This window comes from Centroberyx gerrardi, chromosome 10, assembly GCF_048128805.1.
Source record: "Centroberyx gerrardi isolate f3 chromosome 10, fCenGer3.hap1.cur.20231027, whole genome shotgun sequence".
Taxonomy (NCBI): Eukaryota; Metazoa; Chordata; class Actinopteri; order Beryciformes; family Berycidae; genus Centroberyx; species Centroberyx gerrardi.
In genome coordinates this window covers 5650028-5663566 of record NC_136006.1, presented here as the reverse complement: position 1 = coordinate 5663566, position 13539 = coordinate 5650028, and the positions used below count along the sequence as shown (strand labels likewise).

The following is a 13539-nucleotide window of genomic DNA, read 5'->3' as shown; positions in this document are numbered from 1 at the left end:
GTGATTATAATATTCCTATAATATTCCTATAGGGACTTAAAGTGTGCCTATAGTATGTAATAATAACTTTAAGGTGTATTTCCTAGGCTATCATTATAATATTCCTATAATATTCGTATAGGGACTTTATGGTAGTTCTATAATATTCCTATATAGGCTTATAATTTTGCTGTGGCATTTGTATCAGGGCTCAACTGTTTTAGCCCAGACCGATATTTTTAGACTGGATTCACTGAAAGCTATAAATTTGACCATTTTCATGCCAAAAAATTACAAGTATCCAGTGTTTCCCCCCCAGAGTTTTCTTCTTGTCAGGGTGGAAAAGCCTCTGCAGCAGCTTGGGACACTAAAACTCTTCGGCGCACCTGTTCAATGGCACAGGAAACTCTGGGGTGCATTAGGTCTTTGAGTGAAGAATTAATTTACAAAAAACATAGCCTACAGACTGGTTTTACAGGTTGTTTTTCTGAAACTGTGGTGAGGGAGGAACCTCTGTTATATCAGCAGTGGACGACACTGAGTGGCCGATATCTGATATTTAATAAAAGGACAATATCAGCCCGATATATTGGCAAAAATATATATATCAGTCTATAGTATCCTTTTAAAATTCGTTAAAGGATTAGTATAGTAACATATAGTCTACATATCATCAAACAGTACAGTAGTGAAGAAGGAATAGAATCTATGCCTGGGTTATGATGTTCAATCGGTAGGAGGGATAAGTCTGTTTGTCTCTGAGGGTGTGTATGCAGTGTGTGTGTGTGTGTGTGTGTGTGTAAGTAGTGCCTGACACATTGATGAATGCAGACAAAATGGCAAGCTACAGATAAGACCCAGACGAGGGGAAATGGCAGAAATATGATTGATTCTGCACATTATTTCACAGAGCACGCCCATTACATTAATGCACGTTATCTCCGTTAGCTTCTATTTTATGATAGGTCTATTGACTCTCTCATTGTGAGAGAGGTAAATCATTGGTAGATCCTCTCTGCTGATAATCAATACTGTGTAAAACAGCATCTGCGGAGGGGAAGCAGCTTGCTGTGTTTCACTTCACATGACATTTTACCCATTTAGCTGATGACTGCAATGACTGCAACAATAGAATAAGCTTGAATTCCTACATCACCAATGTTACAAGCAGGGGAGAGCAAACGTGAAACAAATACTACTCAAAAAAGTACAAGTACACAATAAAGCTACTCAAATACAGTAACATGCGTAAATGTAATTAGTTACTTCCACCCTTGACTCTTTCTACTATCTGTGGCTCTGATGCGATGTATCTGCCCCTTTGTGAAAGTAAATGACCAGCAATTACTCAGAAACACTGCTGAACCAGACAGGACACACTCTGTTGCATCTAAAACCACTTTATTCTAATGTGTGTGATCAAGGCTGTTTAATGTGTCAACACAGGCTGCTAGTGTTGCCCTGATTTCACACACCGCACTGTTTTACCATTTAGATTTACACTGACGGTACAAAATATCAGGGGCGTCTCCCTGATTCTGAGCTGCAGCCCCTTTTGCACAATCCACATCTCGATTGCCTCAAAGCTTAAAAATCCTTCTCTAGCTCGTCTGCTTCTCTTTATCTACAGCTCCTCCTTTGTGATTGGTATAGACTTAATAAGGGAAATCAATAAGGGATCATGTCTTTTACCTGGATTTATGTACCTCATGAAAAGAGCAAAGAGTCCCTTATATTTTGTATTTTTAGTGCATATTGTAAGCGTTTATCCAGGGCTATCTACGATGAGTGCAACAGTACAATCAACCAGTAGAAAGGAGTGTGAGGTACAAAGCCACAGGGCCCAGACAGTAGATGTAACAAATAGTCAATACATTCAATTGATATAATAAATAAAAGGGTAATGACATGAGAGCTAGGGAGCAAAGGTAGAAAATAAACGCAAATGTTCCTGTGCATCTGGAGTACATATGTCAAACAGAGAAGAGCAAGGTCAAGAAATAAAAGCAGAGGCAGATTTTTAAAATATATATACGTATATTATGAAAGATAAGAGTCAGATCAGATGATTCCTTGGAGCGATTCCTGTTCAACTCACATCTAGAGATAAGGAGTGCGTGTGCAGTCCTGACTGGGTGGGGAGGTCATGAACAGGCAGGTCATCCTGGGTGACCAGACCTGCAGATCCACACTGTAGTGAAGGATCAACAATGGTAGCCGTATTTACCACTTTTGACACTGTCCTCTGTAGGCCTAACGCTAAATAGTTGCTACTTACTGGTATTAGGGTTTAGGGGATTTTACATTATATCTAAAGTGGTAATCCGCAAGATTCTATTTTTTTTTTAATTTAGTCTCCATCTTTGTTGCTCAGCGCTCATTGCTGTGGTGTTTCTGCACTGCACTTCCCAGAGATCACCTGTCAATCAAACAGTGTGGGGGCGGAGCTTGGTGTTTCTGTTGATGCAGTTTGAGTTTCTGTATGTCTGTTCAGCCATGGTGGCTTTCGCTGCTCATGCTAACCAACAACAGTGCAGGAAGGAAGATCCTGCACAAGCTGTTCAAACTTACAGAAACCTGATTGTCTAAGCGAAAGCATGTTAGGGGCGGGGAATTCCTCTTGCACATCAGTAAAACTGTCTAAAATTACAATATTAATGAATAATAATTATATATATATTGTAATATGTACCATAAAAATATGATGATGATTTAATTGAAACCTCTTGAATATTCGTTGCTGATATCACATTTCAAGATACCACACAACGGGAGGGAAGAAAAGCATTTTTTTTTTTACATTTCTGCAAAGTCACAGTACTTCTACTTCAGCAGAACATTTTAGTTTTGCTCATCGCAGTGGAGCGCACTTTTGATAAACGCCTCCAGCAAAACACACTGTGTGTATCATGTCATATCATCTACAGAGGCCGACACCTGTATGTTACACCTCGAACTGAGGAGGGCAAAACACGACCTTGTGTCACTCTGTTTTCTACGCTAATGATGCAGGCCACTTCACCGGTCTGTGAAGGCTTTGTGGATACATCAACATTTCAGCAGAGGTTGTCTGGTGTGGCACAGCACTTTGTGTCTCTAAACGTTGCTTAGCAAGATGAATTTCAAAGATCACTGCTGCTGTCTAAAAGTTGTTACAACTTTCCGTATTTATTGATTCACATTGTTGGGATACAGAGAAAGCCAAAGAAAATGCAAATATGAAGCCACAGACTGTGGGGATGCGCGCTTTAGCCTGACTTCACAGGCCCCCTTGTGGATTACATCTGTCACATCTGAAGACTTTTGAATAATACCACACTCCAGTTTTCAGCTGCTGGTCTGTGTTACTGATCTTTTAGAAGCATCGCTATATATCCCAAACGCTGTGTGAGGTGTGAGATATGTGTGAAATTGATAACAGCCCAAAGTTGATATTTCTGTAATGTCACATTTCCAGGTTCAATGAAAAATTAAAAGAGTAGAAAAATGGATGTCTTCCTGAAGAGATATGTCTGAAGTCTTTTTTGTGATCAACTTTTTAATTATTTTTATCGAAATACAGACAGGTATTATGCAGAGTCATAGATACATGCATACACATATAGAAGAAGCACAAACACGAAACATAAATACTTAACAATAACCCCCCCACCACCCTGAAACCCACACTAGGGATCATAGATGAAGTAAACAAACAGATAGATTAAATTAATAAATGAGTGAATCATGTGTACATGCATACACATATACACATATGTGTGTATATATGTACACACACATAAACATACACATATATATGGAACATACAGTGTAAGGCATTAGATTACACTGAGTCACATTAACCCAGCTGTCTCACCAAGATGTGTAAAGAGTGAAACTGTGAAAAACTAATTTAATTTGTTTAATAGCTTCACATAATAAGTTCATATTGTCCTGTTTGGCTCCACGAATTCAAGCTACAGACTGTTGTAGGTTTAGATATGTCTGAAGTTGATGATAAATGCAGGTTTGTGTCATTAAATCAGGCATTTATCACCGAGTTTCTGTGACTGATGGTACTTCTGCAATAACACTGAACGTCCTGATGGTGCAGAGAAACACTTCTGCTTGGTTACTTTTATTTTACAGCACTTTATAACTTTAAGTTGTAGTAGCAAGTGGCAGTGGTAGTAGTAGTACTAGTAATCTGAAACTTATTAAGACTTAAAATACCTCAAATTAGAACTATACAGAATGTCTGATTTCAAATTAATGAAGCTGATAAGTGGTTAAAAAGTTGAATATAATGTAACACTATACAAATGAAAGCTTGATCAAAACAGAAATCAAAACAAAACCTTTGCAGGTTTTGCTAAATAGTATAATTCATGATTCATGACACCTGAGCATCAACACTGAGCAACACATGTGATCAGCTTGGTTCTCCTCATCAAAACCAGACAGATTCTTTACTTCATTGCTCCATTGGCTCATTCTCCATGTCAGAAACACATTTGATGTCAGAGGGGAAAATATCCCAAGCGTCCGGCCCAGGAACGTGCTTCTCCCAGTCGGGCTGAAGAGGAGGATTGTTCAAAGCCATCAAACAACCCAACCAGTAGCATTCAGCAGCGAGATGTGCTTTGTGTTCCAGGAAAGGAGTCTGCAAAATTAGAAGGTGAGAAAGTTTTACATGTTGAATCTAGCAAATTAAAGCTAAATTTATTTGGCCCACAAATTTCTGAACTTTTTCGGTGCACAAAACACTGACATACATCAGACATACCTTAACAATATCTTCTTTTCTGCTGTAATACAGAGCCATTTGAAGATTTTGAACTGTTGACAGTTTGTACTCTGTAACCTGTAAGAAAGGAAGAACGCTGACAAAAGTATAGTAACACAAGCTTAAATGTGTCAGTTTTCATCAGTGGCCCTACAGTACCTTCTGAGGTGTTGATCCTCTGCTGTGCTTGTTCAGGTCAAACATTTCCTCTATGTGCTGCTTCCTTTTCCCCATTTGCTCTCTTGCATCCTCAAACATGTACTATGAATATCAATAGTTTAGTTTTATTTCACAGTGATAAAGAAATGCACTAATGAGAAAACAGTGATAAAACGTGACGATAAAAACAGAAAGAAGAGATAAAATTAATATTTTTTGCAGGTGAGATACAAAACAAAACAAAAGAAAACAAGGAGGCAAAAAAACATTTCAAAACAAACAAAAGAACCAAATAAACAAACGTTTGGGAAACAAAATAGTTTCCCAAACAGCATCAGTATATTAGAGTCACCAGACTGCACCGTACCTGAATCAAACTTTTGGCCGACTTTTTGTTGTCATCATTTGATTTCAGGTGGCCTTTGATTTTAGGCCACTGTATGATTCTGAGCTGGTCGTACATCTCTTTCAGTCGAGTTTTACTAACTGGGTTGTTCATGTTCTCAGAGTCTCCTGTCTTTATTGAAAGAGACATTTCACTTGCCATTCTATGCAAGGAGAGATAAACACAATAAGATTTCTCCTACTTTATTTACATGCTTGAGTTTCCCAAGGCAACACTATATACAGCAAATTGCAATTTCTTTTTTCAATATGCTGCATGTACCTGTCTTTGAATGATTTAAATTCTTCCTCAGATTCTTTCAGGGCGGATCTGTAGGGATAAAATGTAGTGTGTGAAAATGTCTCATGCTTTTATTCAACAAGTTCATAAATCAACAACTGAATTAAAGTTTGTAACATGTAACACATTCATGTAACAGGATTATATTTTTTCAATTTACTAACAATATTTTTTATGTATCCAATCCATAGATCACATCTTAATGGTAGCTGAAACTGTTCTATGAACGTTGTCTGGCCTCAAACTGTCCTTTTATCCTTTAATTGCTATTTATTTATTGAGGGTTTATAATGAATTCATCTCTTGAATTCTCTGCACCTCTACTTGGAACAACCTGTAGAGGGAGCTCAAGCTTCAGAAACTAGTCACTCTATTTTAAAGTCAATGGAATCAGCATCTATTTAAAATTGAAAATGTTTTAAAAGTTAGTTAGTTCTCTTGCAGTGTAATACTATTTTTTTTCTTGCAATTTTTGATGACTTTGGTGTTTGTGTTTATATACATGTGTATTGTTAATGCCTTTGAAACTATGTGAGTGTTTGAAATTGTGAATGTGGAGAAGAGCGTCCGTGTTCAGCAAACCAAACCTGAGTTTGTAAAGGTTAAATAAATAAGTTTAAAAAATACAGTAACACATTGCTTTGTAGGACCTTTTCTCAAATCCAGTACATTAAAGAAACATGTGACAGAAGTCGAAACGTGTAATCCTTAACATGTTACATGCCTGTTATGAATACATTATGTAAACCCTTTACAAATAGTGTTACCAAGGAAACAATGTGAAACTAACTTGAATTCATTGCCTATATCATGTGCAATATTTTAAATTGCCATTAAAAGAATGTTCAGAAAAATATTTACCTCGCCTCCATAAGTTTCTGTTTGTAATGTTCTTCCATTTCAGCCATACTGTGTTAAAAGAATCTTAAATGGTTATTTTGGTTAAAACAGATTCACTGTAATTCATAACTTTAATGCCATAAATGTATGTAGTTCATGGGATGTTTTCTGGATTATCTCTGTCAGTTCCATAAAATGAATACAATATTATCAGAAACCCACCTTTTTTTATGTTCTAGTGCATTTTGTTGACACCGATGGCAACTTGGTTTGACACATGCATCTCTCTTAGAGATTTGGCTGTGTAAAGGAAATGGAAATTGTAGTCAGTATAAGATGTCTGTTTCTGTACGATTTGTTTTGTGCCAAGTTTCACTGTTTGTGGTTGATTGATTATTCAGGAATGAAACATATTGGGGCAAATTCAGAGGCAAAGTTTCAGGATTTCCCAGTGGAGTTCCACTGACAAAAGATTTTGTCATCAACTAGGCTCCATCAGTGTCCATGAAAGAAACCCACTACATATATGGTAGCTGTTTACTGTAAAGTTCTGACAAAAAAGTTCATCTTCCCCACCAACTTCCATCTATTTTGTATAACACTCTTCTATTCAAAAGTCAGCAGCATAGATCCATTCAACAAATTATACAAATATAGCAAGAACATGTCCTAGTTTGTGTGAGAATTAATATTAGCCCAAGCCAACCAAACAGTGCTGCATCTTTCACCTACATGACAACAAGCTACATGCCATTTGACAACTGTATTTAAAGGCTTAAATTGTAGAAACTTCTTGTGCAATTTTAGATCAGCTATATGCCAAAAGTGTAAGTAAAAACGGTCAGTTGCATACCTTCCAGGATCTGTCTGATAGTTAATGACCCTGAATATGTGGAAGAAATCAACGGTTTAGTCATTTTTAATTTTTCACTTGTTATCTGATCAACATAATTCATGGTTTTTAGATGTATAGGATGTGAAGTCACTGAGAAATGCAGCAAATTGTAGCAAATAACAACCTCTACCTCTGCTCTGGTAGATATCCTGCATCAAGAACTTGCCCACTGTATACAAAGAGTTTGGGGTTAGGAGAAAGAGCCGATGATGGCATCACATTATCAGGGTTCCTGCATTTTAAATTCACAAAGAAGATAAATTACCTGTAGCACACTAATACAGGATGTCTTTCTCACATTGAATTAGGATTCAACAATTAAATGATAAGTCTATGTCTATCAAGTTCATCATTTTTCCTTAGCTAAGTATTTTACAGAAGCTCTTTGAACATTTCCTAAAAGTAAGGTGTTGTAGGCTTCTAGCAACAAATTACAAATTTGCATCTTAATTTATTCACAATCAGCAAGTCTCAGTGAACGAAGATTGCAGTCTGTGTGTGAAGACACAAGTTCAAACTGTGATGTGTGAATCAAAATGTTGATAATCAAACCTTTGGACATGCTGTTGCTGCATCCTCTCAGTCTGTTGTCTTGGGTGTTCGTCATATCTTGGGGGAGAACAGCTGCAAAAGAAGCATAACAAAAATGTTGTCAAGCAGCATGTATCTCTATCTTATACTGTTGTAAAGGAATAAATGGAATTACATCTGCAAACAATATGTCACTCCACTCAACAGCTGCTGTATTCTACAGTATAGACTTTTCAATGGGAAAGTTGTCGGAAGTTGTTTCCTTGACTTCATTTACTACTCACTTAGGCTCTTTTTTTTTTTTTGTACTCATTTTGCTGTTTGTCTTGTCTCTTATCTTGTCTAAGGCAGATGTGTACTGAAGCTACAACTCAGCGGTACTAATGTAGGTTCCAACAAACTCCAAGGGGGTTGGGCCTCAGCAAAAGAAAAGATAAGCTTGCAGGCTATAAATACACAAAGTGAAACAGGGTTCTTCACGTTGTTTGAAGCACTGCTGCTGCTGCTGCTGGTCATTGCCATTAAGATTTTTTGATTTCACCATTGTTGACCTAGACTAGCTGGATCTGTTTCTAAAATGGGTGATTCGTTTATCATAGCGATAGACTTTGGTACTGCATACAGTGGATATGCCTTCAGTGTGTCACCCAGACAGGCACAAATCCAACCCACTGTGCCATCCTGGGGAAAAGAGCATGGACTTGAAACCGCGAAGACTCCTACCTGCATTCTTTTTAATGAAAATGAAGAATTCCTCAAGTTTGGTTATGATGCCAAAATGGCATACACTAAAATGCGTAGCGAAGAAGCAAAGAAAAACTACTTCTTTGAAAACTTCAAGATGTCACTCTATGGAAAAGTGAGTAAAGAGTGCTCTGTAAATCTAAATGTACAGTAGTTTTGAATGCCTCATGAATAAAGGCAGGATATCAGTTTTCCTATAATGTAGATTAGATTACAAAATATGTCTTGTTGTTACCCACACATAAGAGCTACCTACAAATGATTTTCATTCCAAGATGTTATTGTAAAGCTGCATTGTACAGTTTCAGGAGAGAAAAAAGATAAGTCTTACCTTTAGTACCAAGTCAAAAGGAAGAAGAGAATTGAATCAGAGTTGAGTGTTGGTTGAAGCTGGAAAGTAGCTCTTTCACTTCGGTTGTTCTACCCTCACATCATGTTTATAACATTGATTGAATCTCAGTGTCTCACTTAGTGTACTATTGCCATATATTGCAGTGTAATTCAGTGCTAAAGATGGGTTATAGACTATTTTGTCTTCAGACCTTCCAAGTTTGACTCCTTTCCATCACCACACAGTAATTTGGTGGCAAACCATGGCACAGTGGTAGAGGGGAAATGCACGCAACAACATGAGAATAGAGAAGCATCTTCCATGTTAACTCCTGATTCAGTCTGACTCAAATGGCTATGTTTTGTATGATGATCTTAATAATAATAAAAAAGGGTTCTAAGAATATTTGAACTAACATCTTGTCAATCATCACCAGCAACTCAACAGGGATGTAATGATTGCAGCCACAAATGGCAAGTCGATGAGTGCCTTGAAGGTAATCACAGAAACCCTGCGCTACCTGAAGGAACATGCACTGAAAACCATCAGTGGCAACACAGCTGGGACGAAGTTCACCGCCTCTGATTTCACCTGGGTGCTGACTGTGCCTGCTATCTGGGATCCTTCTGCAAAGCAGTTCATGAGAGAAGCTGCAACTGAGGTAAGTGCATTTGTTAAATTCTGAAATGATTGGCAAAATATACAATACGTATTTTCTTTTTCATATTAACAAGAATGTGTGACTTATTTTATTTCTAGGCTGGTATTGTGACTGAACACAAAGCAGACAGGTTGGTAATAGCTCTGGAACCCGAGGCAGCCTCAGTCTGGTGTAAGAAGCTCCCATCTGATGGTTTCACAGCAGAGACCGTTGGCCAAAACACACTAGAGCAAGCTCCTGGAACACAATACATTGTTGTCGATTGTGGAGGTATGTGGTGCTGTTAGTAAATATACGAAAACATTTTCTTATCCAGACATAAGCTTTAAAATCGGGTTGCATTTCCACAGGTAACAGCATACACAACCATGCAAATTTGTCATTTTCCATTTCAAATTTGACTTGACTGCAAAATATTTATTGTTAAGCATAGCTTTTACTTATTGCCTCACGTAATAGTGTCCAGATTTGTAAGAACTTATCATTAGCTCAAATGCTGTAGTTGCTCAGCAGTTTTAATTGCAGCCTTTTTGTCTTATAGGTGGAACTATTGACATAACTGTACATGAAGTGCTGGGTGGAGGAGCCCTGAAGGAGCTGTACAAGGCCTCTGGTAATGACCTGGGAGGGCAAAATGTTGACAAAAAGTTCAAAAGTTTCCTCAAAGAAACATTCTCTGATGACCTCTGGGATGAGTATGAAAGAAGTTATCCCAGCGAGTGTCAGAAGATGATGTACAGCTTCTCGGTTCTTAAATGTGTGGAAGAGGATGTGGAGATTTCCTGCCCGTTTAACTTAGCAGCATTAGCTCAGAAAAGGCAAAACATAGAAATGTTCTTCCAGACAGTGCAAGGTGCATCCTGGGATGACGGAGCGATCAAAATCTCAAAAGAGAAAATGAAGTCTTTCTTTGATGAGAGTCTTAGCGGGATCACTAAGAATCTCAGAGAAATCTTGAAGAAAGATTTAAGAATTGAATACATTGTATTAGTGGGGGGCTATGCCTCAAGTGTGACTCTGCGCAAACACATTAACAAGCAGTTTGGCAGTCAGTGTAAAGTGTTGTGCCCTTTTAAGGCCCAAGAAGCAATCGTGAAGGGAGCTGTCATGTTTGGAAGACATCCAGAGGTTGTGGCATCACGAAAAAGTGCCTTTACTTATGGGATCAATGTGGCTGAGAGGTTTGATGAGTCCAGGCACAAGGAAGAAAAGAAGTTCTCAAACAAAGAGGGTGACTGGTGTAATGATGTTTTCAACAAACTGGTGGAAATTGATCAAAATGTGGGTTGGAATGAAACCAAAGAGCACATCTTCACTCCAATAGAAGCAGGTCAGACAGTGGTAAAGTTTAGTTTTTATCGCACAGAGAGAAAAGATCCTAAGTATGTGGATGAATGGGGAATTGACCCAGTTGGTTCATTTGATGTTAGCATGTCTGACACTAAACGTGGCATGGATCGCAGGATCAAATTAGAAATCAAGTTTGGCTCCACAGAAATACAAGCCACAGCCACTGACATAGATTCCAACTCAACAGGATCTATCAAGATTGACTTCATGAGCACAGCATAAGACTGTTACAAGAATATCCAAAATGCAGCTGTTTCCTCTATTAGAGCTTGGGGGCCCAAGTTATGCCTAGGTTATTCTATAGTAGGCAGATGCAGATGACAGGCAAAAGCCTAAGCTTACAAAAAGGTGGATGGTTTGGCATTGGTTAAATTGGAAGAATTATGATTTCCACTTTCCTTCATATTATTATGATGTTATATTTTATAAGTTTTTTATGTCAGTCAATAGATTTTGTATTTTTCAAAATGGCTGAAACATGCAACAGTGAAACATCTTGTATTACACTTTGATGTTACAGAACAACAATACATATTTTGCACTCATTTGCCCCCTTTACACTTGGCATTAACATGTCTCATATCCAAAATGTGTCTAGATATAAATTATCTGGATTACATTTACACCTGACATTACAATGTGTCTCTGGTACAAGTTAAAATTTGATTTCTCTGTCCCTTGCCAAAATGCAGATTGCTGTGTACTTAACTTGATCTCGCTGTTGCCAACTTGGTGACCTTGTCACACGATTTAGCGACTCTTCAGACTTCCCTGGAGACTTAATTTCTCAAAAGCAACTAGTGACAAATCTACACACGTTTTCGGACCATAGGGAACAGTTGGTGTGTTGACTACCAAAGCATTTTGTGCCAAATTGTTAGCCTACGGCTGATGTTAATGTTCATAAATTTGTGCCACTTGCTTGTCTAAAATGATGATCACTGCGCTTCCCATACACAGTGTAGCCCCTCCCTCTGTTAAGAGTGTGGACTGTATCAAATATATTCATGTGCAAATTATCGTATGATGTCGTCTAGCAACCCTGACAATCCATTTTTTGCTGTTACTATCTGAGCTGCCTGAGGTCTGTTTAATTTGTGTGCACTGTGGATCCATTGACGTAGTTGCTGCAGTATATGTGGATTGGAGACTTGTTAATGTCGGCAAATGCCTGTCTGATCATTTCTGGAGGTAGTTTGGGTGACTGAATCCTCAACACCTCTTGAGTGCTCTATCTGATTAAAATTCTTCAGGACGCATGTTAATACTTCATCATTATCAATCTTTGTAATCTTTTGCTTCACAACAAAACAGAAGGCAAAATATTGTCTCAATAAATGAAAAATTATATATTGTAGCCTACTGTCTTTCTCTATCTTTATCTGTGTTTTAATTTTTATCTGCGTTGTATAGCGGTCCACGACCAAATGTTATTGAACTTCCAGCTATAGCAATGAGATTAACCTAACTAATAATTATGAGCACAATAGTGCAGCATTAACATAAGCATCTATATATAAGTGTTGCATATACTGTATAAGTGAAGTGTTTTTGTTCTTCATGTTCATCATACAGTTTGGTGTGTTACTCCCTAATGAAGGCCACAGTATGGCCGAAATACTTTGCCTAAGCTTACAAAAATGTTGGATGGTTTGACATTGATTAAATTGGAGGAATTATGATTTTTCACTTTCCTTCTTACTATACTGATGTTATATTTTATAAGGTTGTTTGTTTTTCATGTCTGTCAATAGATTTTGTATTTCTCAAAACTGCTGAAACATTTTACAGCGAAACATCTTGTATTACACTTTGATGTTACATGAGATTAACCTAACTAATAATTATGAGCACAGTAGTGCAGCATTATCATAAGCATCTGTAGCATATATATAAGTGAAGTGTTTTTGTTCTTCATGTTCATCATACAGTTTGGTGTGTTACTCCCTGATGAAGGCCACAGTATAGCCAAAATACTTTGGAGTTAATTTTAACATGTTTTTTTTTGTACTAATCTTTCAATAAAGGATTTTTAATTTTTTGCTTGAAGACTGCCTTGGAACTCTCTTTTCATTGAAAGCAAAAACTCCAAACCAAAGAGCATCTTCAACAAATGTCTCCACACATACAAACCCAATAAAGCACACACTATTATCTCTTCTTTAAATACATTATTTGTCCAAAATGTTACACACTGAAAGCAGTGCTGCATTACAATAAGGAGATAATTTGTAAAATATTTTAGTGAATAAACAAACTGACATCAACATCAACAAACTGATGGCTCTTTAAAAAGGTCTGGAGTTAAACTCATTATTTGTTTCCAAAGTTACGGCCTAATCTTAACAGTGACAATCATCTTCCCACTGGCATTAGCAGATGTGAAAGAGGTGTGAGGCAGGCATGTGTCAGTAGAAAACCTTACCAGGGTTTCTTCCATTTTTTTGGCTGGACCGCAACAGCGGGGCCAGCCCTATAAACGCGAATGTCTGTCACTCACTGACTGACTGAGTGACAGAGTGATGAAGTTACACCATTGGTCGGCCATGGCACGTGGCACATCATAGGATCACAGAGCCAGAAATTTAAGTTTCATTTT

The 13539-nt window shown here is 37.6% G+C and overlaps 3 protein-coding genes across 3 annotated transcripts in view; 2 read left to right on the top strand and 1 right to left on the bottom strand.

The window, feature by feature from the left end:
• The window catches only part of steap3 (STEAP family member 3, metalloreductase), a 50447-nt gene extending 47914 nt beyond the window's left edge, over positions 1-2533 (top strand). The window contains exon 7 of the mRNA XM_078286265.1: positions 2521-2533. The gene's annotated coding sequence lies outside the window, so the exon portion shown is untranslated. The remainder of the gene's footprint in view (positions 1-2520) is intronic.
• A 972-nt stretch (positions 2534-3505) lies between these two features.
• The window catches only part of LOC139920352 (uncharacterized), a 29063-nt gene continuing 19029 nt past the window's right edge, over positions 3506-13539 (bottom strand). The window contains exons 3-12 of the mRNA XM_078286267.1: positions 7876-7947; positions 7454-7492; positions 7282-7311; positions 6651-6728; positions 6450-6497; positions 5571-5618; positions 5271-5451; positions 4904-5005; positions 4745-4822; positions 3506-4621 (exon numbers count right to left, since the gene is read on the bottom strand). Coding sequence (XP_078142393.1) covers positions 4433-4621; positions 4745-4822; positions 4904-5005; positions 5271-5451; positions 5571-5618; positions 6450-6497; positions 6651-6728; positions 7282-7311; positions 7454-7492; positions 7876-7947 — 865 coding nt within the window. The 3' untranslated portion in view covers positions 3506-4432. The remainder of the gene's footprint in view (positions 4622-4744; positions 4823-4903; positions 5006-5270; positions 5452-5570; positions 5619-6449; positions 6498-6650; positions 6729-7281; positions 7312-7453; positions 7493-7875; positions 7948-13539) is intronic.
• Positions 8370-12290, top strand: LOC144539907 (heat shock 70 kDa protein 12A-like). Its single transcript, XM_078286225.1, has 4 exons — positions 8370-8713; positions 9366-9590; positions 9689-9860; positions 10132-12290. Exons 1-4 carry the CDS (start codon positions 8432-8434, stop codon positions 11160-11162), a joined length of 1710 nt encoding a protein of 569 aa, XP_078142351.1. The 5' UTR covers positions 8370-8431; the 3' UTR covers positions 11163-12290.

Coding starts and splice junctions, on each gene's coding strand:
- LOC144539907 (XM_078286225.1), top strand. CDS start 8,432: ATGGGTGATTCGTTTATCATAGCGATAGACTTTGGTACTGCATACAGT. Junction 8,714..9,365: donor AGATGTCACTCTATGGAAAA/GTGAGTAAAGAG, acceptor AATCATCACCAG/CAACTCAACAGGGATGTAAT. Junction 9,591..9,688: donor TGAGAGAAGCTGCAACTGAG/GTAAGTGCATTT, acceptor TTTTATTTCTAG/GCTGGTATTGTGACTGAACA.